The sequence below is a fragment of the Apis florea genome, unplaced genomic scaffold (assembly GCF_048593485.1).
Source record: "Apis florea isolate Af1SG1 unplaced genomic scaffold, ASM4859348v1 contig_3783_pilon, whole genome shotgun sequence".
NCBI classification, from domain to species: Eukaryota; Metazoa; Arthropoda; class Insecta; order Hymenoptera; family Apidae; genus Apis; species Apis florea.
In genome coordinates this window covers 85,441-91,880 of record NW_028256851.1, presented here as the reverse complement: position 1 = coordinate 91,880, position 6,440 = coordinate 85,441, and the positions used below count along the sequence as shown (strand labels likewise).

The following is a 6,440-nucleotide window of genomic DNA, read 5'->3' as shown; positions in this document are numbered from 1 at the left end:
TATACTTTTACATAATCTCTTTCTAAATATGAAAAGAATGATAAAAACAAAGAAATAAAATAAAAATAAGAAATAAAAATTTAGCATTACTTTTTTAAAAGAGGTTCTGCAAATATAGTTTTCAATTAATGAACCTCCTTATTTATTAATCGTGAGTAATATATATATATATTTTGACATATATTTCATAAGAAGAACCAAACTTAAAAGCAATGCTAATTCTGTTAATGTGAAGAAGAAATTGTGATCGTATATTCATATTTCAAGAATATAGTTTATAAAATTTCATGCTGAATTATATATATAATGATCATATTATACATTATGATAACTTTCAATATGAAATTATTTTTTTAGCATCTATATCATATTATCATAAATATTTCATTATAGATATGTTTTAAGTTACCTGTTTCCACTAAAATCTATTAATTACTAGTATTACTAAAGTAATGACAAGATTAAATGTTTTATTCACGAGATATATTGCAACAATTAGATCAGATTATTATCATCTTTGCGCTCAGTGATTGTAAAATTTTAGATTATCGGAATATATTTCATAAAAAATTCTATTTAATTATTTATGAACAATGTATGTATGAAAAATATTAGAAAAATAATTAAAAATAATTATTAAAAAGTATTAAAAAAAAATTTCATCTTATCACAATAATTTTCTTTAATATTTTCAAAATATGGAAATACATTTGTTGCAATCTTCTAAATTTTTTGTTATGCTTTTATCGCTTTAAAAAATTCTTTGATTTAAGAAAAATATATATTTGCTTTTAGGATAAAATAGAAATAAAAAAACACATATATTAATAATAGAATAAACCCCAAAAATGACCGTATCAAAAGTTCTTAATTAAGCTTCTTCGTTTTTTCTCTTAGCAGAATGTAGCATCTTAGCTGAATAGCAGAAATAATTTTATTATTTTTATTATTATTTAAACAATTAAATGCGTTTGCCAAGGATTAAACATAACAATTTATTGATCTGAAATATCGATAAAAAAATGATTTTTGATGAATCTCAAAATAAAATAGACTTAGATATTTGATTCGACTTTGATTAATATTTACAATGAATAGCAGAAATGGGATTTAATTGTTAAAAAAAATATTCGTGAAGAAATTGAATTCAGTTTATAAAGAGCAATTCGAACAAATACAAACAAATGCATATTATTATATTTTTTCACTGTTTACAATATATGTATAATATATATTATATATATTAATCCTTTCATTCCCAAATTATTTCTATTTCTAATAAACATTATTATTTAATATAAATAAATGTTTCATATTATATAATTAAATTAAATTAAGTTATATATTATATATATAATATTATATATTATATAATTAAATATTTAAAGCTTTTAATTTTAACATTAAAGCTTATGAATGAAATAAAACTTATATATAATTTTATAATAGATTTTTTGAAATATTTTATTTTTTAATAATATTAAATATGATCACATAAAACTTATATGGGAAAGAAAGGGTTAATGCACATGACAAACTTCTGACTTTATTAATATATATATATATATACTTTATATAGTAAAAATTATAAAAAATATCATAGTAGTAATATCGAAATATTGATTGAATTTTCAATTATTCTTTATAAAATGCATGTTTCTTTTAAATTTACAGTATTGAAAAAATATAAAAGAAATTTCAACAATAAGAATTCGTAAATTTTGTAGAAAAATAGTAAATATATATTGATTTTCAATTTTCTAATAGCTTATTACTTTAAAATTTAAATTTAAACAATCGATAGAAATGATATAATATATAAAATTATATATAAAATTTGTATTCATTTGAATGCTTAAATACTTAAACATTTTAGCTTTATTCTAATATTTGAATTACTTAATATATCAATTATTTTTGCAATAAAAAAAAGAATGATCTAGTTCTTTTCATTTAAATTGATTATATTTAGATAAATCGGTTAATTATAAAATTTGTGCCTAAAAAGTATAGAAATCATACACTTTCCCGATTGCTAGAGCAATATATATACATAGTTGTAATTTATTACTATTACTTAAGTATTATTCGAATTGTTACAATTAAATCAGCAATGAATGAAATTTCATGCAGCGTTCTTGCGAAACATTTGATAAAATTGTATATCTTTATAAAAATAAATTATATCTCGTAAAATAACTTATATTTTAAATTAATGTCACGAACAATAGAATAATAGTAAATTGATATTTTGCAACAGAGGCATAATATTAAGAAACGTTCGATCAAACAACAAGAAAACTGCTCAACATTTTATTAACATTTGGAAATTATTTGATCAACGTTTCATATCATATAATTGCAAATAACAAATAAAAAAACAACTTCTTAATTACTAAATGTATATATTTGCAAGATATAAAGATGCAAATGATGAAATTTTATTTGTTCGCATGTCTCTGTTTTTATATTGCATATCAAATTCTTTTGTTTTAATTTAACAAAGTAATACATAGCATTAAGAATCAACCAAATCACATATTAACAATTAGCGAGATATGTAAAAATAGTGAATAATGATAATTAGATTATTTAGATATTTTTGCTTTTTGTAACGATATATGTAAAACATTTAAAAAAAAGAAACTAAAATCTTATATTATTAATAAATTAGGTATACATTAAAATGATCTCAACCTCTAAAAATTTCTAATAAATTATTTTTTCAAGTATATTCCATAAAAATTTTGAATCCTGTGATTATGTTCGATTATATATATATATATATATTTTTTTTTTTAATAAATATTATTTCATAGAGAATTCTTAAATACTTATAATTGATAAAATAGTATAAATTTATATCAATGAAATTATAATTATAAAAAAAAATACATAAAATTTATCAATATTATATATTTCAACTTAAAAATTACTTATCTTTCTCAAAATATTTGATATGAAAAAATTATAATGCAATTAATATTATTTATTTATTTATTTAAATTGAATTAAATACATTATGTTTATTATCTTTGTAATAATATTTTTGTTTTTCTGTATAGTGCAAAAATAAATAATGATTTGAATAGAGAAAAATATTTCATTAATTATTAATTGCAAATATAGAATTTCTGTTCCATATTTACAATAATTTTAAAAAGTTATATTAACATGATATACATATATTCAGTAAATACTATTCAATAAAATTATCAATTCAAATAAATGTTAAAAAATTAACTTAAGAAATAAAATTTTTATATATTATATAATACATTATAAACTTGTAAAGAACATTAAAAAATTGCAGATTCAATTTGTAATTAATAATATTATATGTGCATTATCCCAATATAATATTTACAAAAATGTTCTATTGAATATATTATAAATATTGATTAATGCGCTTCTGGTGATTGTGATAAAAGAACTATAAGAACCCAAAATTGAAGTAATGCCTGTAAAGAATTAAAAAAATATAAAACTTAAATTTCTATTATTAGTTACAATAAATATATAATCAATAATTAATTAATGTTCAATTTCAATATTAATTTTATTTATTTTTTTTTTTTTTGTATATTATTTTATGAACTAATGATTCTAAATTTATATATTATACTTACCATATAAATTAATACCAAAATCCTTGCAAGAGGATATCTTCTTAAAAATACTCCTGTGCGAATACTAATAGCATCTAATAAAGAATAAGCTCTTTTTACTCTTCTAGTAACTCCAGTATCAAATGGAGTTTCTATCAGAAATGTCGGTACTTGAGCTTTAGCATCATCTGTATCATTTATACTATTATAAGGAACATTACGACGACTATTCCTAAATTCATGCTGGAAAAAAATATCTTATTATACTTATAAAATCATTAATATTGTAATATTTCACGGAATAATATTTTCATATTTGATACTATTTATTCCATTTAGAAAATAAATTATTTTTAATTAACGTACTTCTATTTTTTCTAATTGTAGCCTTAAAGCATTTCTTTCTGTTGTTAAACTTTCTAATGCTTGTTGCTTTGAAACTAATGTTTGTGTAAGAGATGCTAATCTCGATTCTACTTCGCTATTTGGTGTTGAAGCTACAGATAATTGCATTCTAAGTCGAGCAATTTCAGAATCGCTTTTTTGTATTTGTGTAGTATAATTATTACGTTGTCGAATTAATTCATCTTTTAATGATCTTATTTCCTAAAATAATGATTATTATTAATTAATCTCATTACATACAACATATATAAAACGTACAAATAAAATATTAATATACATCTGAATGTAGTCTTGCATCTTCTTCTGCATCCAATCTTCTACGTCTTTCCGTAGCAAGAATTTCTTGAGCTTGTACATTTGCCTCAGTAGATTTTTGTCTCATTTTTTCCAATTTTACATCAGCATTCATTAATTCTTCGCGTACTATCCTTAATTGCTCGGAAATTTGTTGATTTTCTTCTCTAAGTATATCACGTTCTTGCCTATCATTTAATAATATATATTAAAATAAAAATTAATATTAAATATTTATTTTTTCTAAATTTATATTCACCTTAATTGATTTAGTTCTATAATAGTTGTATCATCCATTTCTGTAGACTCATTGCATCTTAAATCTGCTATTAATTTTTCTTTTTCTTGTAATGTCTTTAAGGCTCTAGCTTTATGTTGTTCTAGATCAGATCTAGCAGAATTTAATTCTGATCTACTTCTTTCTAAAGCAAATTGTAATTCTATTACTTGTTTAGATAATTGCACTTTTTCTGTGTATAGAGATTGCAATTTTTCATTCAAGACTGTGATTTCTTTTTGATGGTCTGTTTCCTGTTTTCCAAGTAATTCATTTCTTTCTTCTAAATTTTTTTCTACTTCTTTTAGATATTTTTTTATATATTTATTGTGAGATGAATTCATTAATTTATTTATTTCAATATTTTCTTGTTTCACATCATATTTATATCCTTGTTGTATAGTGTCAGTTTTTTTTTCAATAATATCATGTCCTAGAATAAATTTGAAAATTGATTAAATTTTTAAATTAACGTAAATTTAAAATATGTATTTTCCATTATTTAAAATAATACCAGAAATTTGATTTTCTATTATTTCATCATTTAATGTATCTATTACTTCGTTCGTACAAAAATTATTGTTTACATTTACAATATCATAATTAAGATTATCTGTTACATCTACAGAAGTATGTATAAAACTGGGACTGGATCGACCACTATGAATTGATAAATCTGATACAGAATCTGTAGTATCTGTTGGATGTTCAACCATAAGTGATGAAGGTGTTGGTGGTGATATTGAAACTTCTGCTATATTCTTTTTTGGACTTGAATTTGGTGTATTTAAAAAAGTAAGAAGCTCTTCATCTCTAGACATAATAGAATTTGTTGTCAATGAGGAAAGATTTGATGTTGAACGAACATAAGAAAAATTCTTTGGTGATTCTGTAGTAGATTTCAAAATCATATCATCTTGTCTGTTAACACTGAAATATCAAATTAATTGTTGTTTTATTTAATAAATATTAATATACAAATGAAGATTGATAAAAAAACATTAATATTTAAATTAAAGAAAAAATTAATCTATTCTTTAAAAAAATAATATGTATTATTTAATAGATGTAATAATGATAATAGATAATATTTGTATAGCAAAGTAAAATATTAATGACATTTAATAATCAATTTATTTTACCATGACTCAGAAGGAATCCATGTAACATGTGTCAATTGAGCCTGTGGTAATTCATATTTGTCTTTATTTAAAACTGCAGCGGTATTTTTATCTATTTTATTTAATAAATTTTCAGCTTTATCAGCAAGACCTGACAACCATGCCATTTTCATATAAAAACAAAAATAAATTGTTGTAATTTTGATGACGTTTAACACTTCGCAAAATTCATGTTCTCAACTATAATAACTTAACCTAAAATAACAGAATATATATATCTATATATATCAAAATTATTTAAAAATTTCTTTTTATCTTAAATTTAATTATTAAGAAATATGAATAAAAATATAAGAATATTAAGATAATGATTTAGTAAATATTAATTGTTAATAAATTTTTATAAATAAAACATAATTTATTCATATATTTGTTATGAATAAAAAAATGATATAAAAAAAATTATTTTTGATAATTATATAAATATACTATCAATAATTCAACATAATTGTTCATTAATTTATATGCACTTAAATTATATTACATAATTTTATATAAAATTTAAATTTTTAATCATGTTCCATATTTAAAATGATAGTTATATCTATATATATATATTTAATTAATATGCAATGCTTTATAAAATTAATTTATATGATAAGAAAATTAAATTGAATTAAATCAAAATATCAAAATATAATTAACTAATGTATAGATTTTTTATTAAAAAGACAA

The 6,440-nt window shown here is 19.9% G+C and overlaps 1 protein-coding gene across 1 annotated transcript; it reads right to left on the bottom strand.

Annotated features, from left to right (window-relative positions):
* Nucleotides 1–2,974: 2,974 nt before the first annotated feature.
* Nucleotides 2,975–6,403, bottom strand: Golgin84 (golgin A5). Its single transcript, XM_012495231.3, has 7 exons — nucleotides 5,727–6,403; nucleotides 5,099–5,514; nucleotides 4,567–5,017; nucleotides 4,291–4,495; nucleotides 3,975–4,214; nucleotides 3,630–3,851; nucleotides 2,975–3,461 (listed from the first exon to the last, which is right to left on the bottom strand). The coding sequence occupies exons 1-7, from the start codon at nucleotides 5,876–5,878 to the stop codon at nucleotides 3,402–3,404; spliced, it is 1,746 nt and encodes a 581-aa protein (XP_012350685.1). The 5' UTR covers nucleotides 5,879–6,403; the 3' UTR covers nucleotides 2,975–3,401.
* Nucleotides 6,404–6,440: the final 37 nt, after the last annotated feature.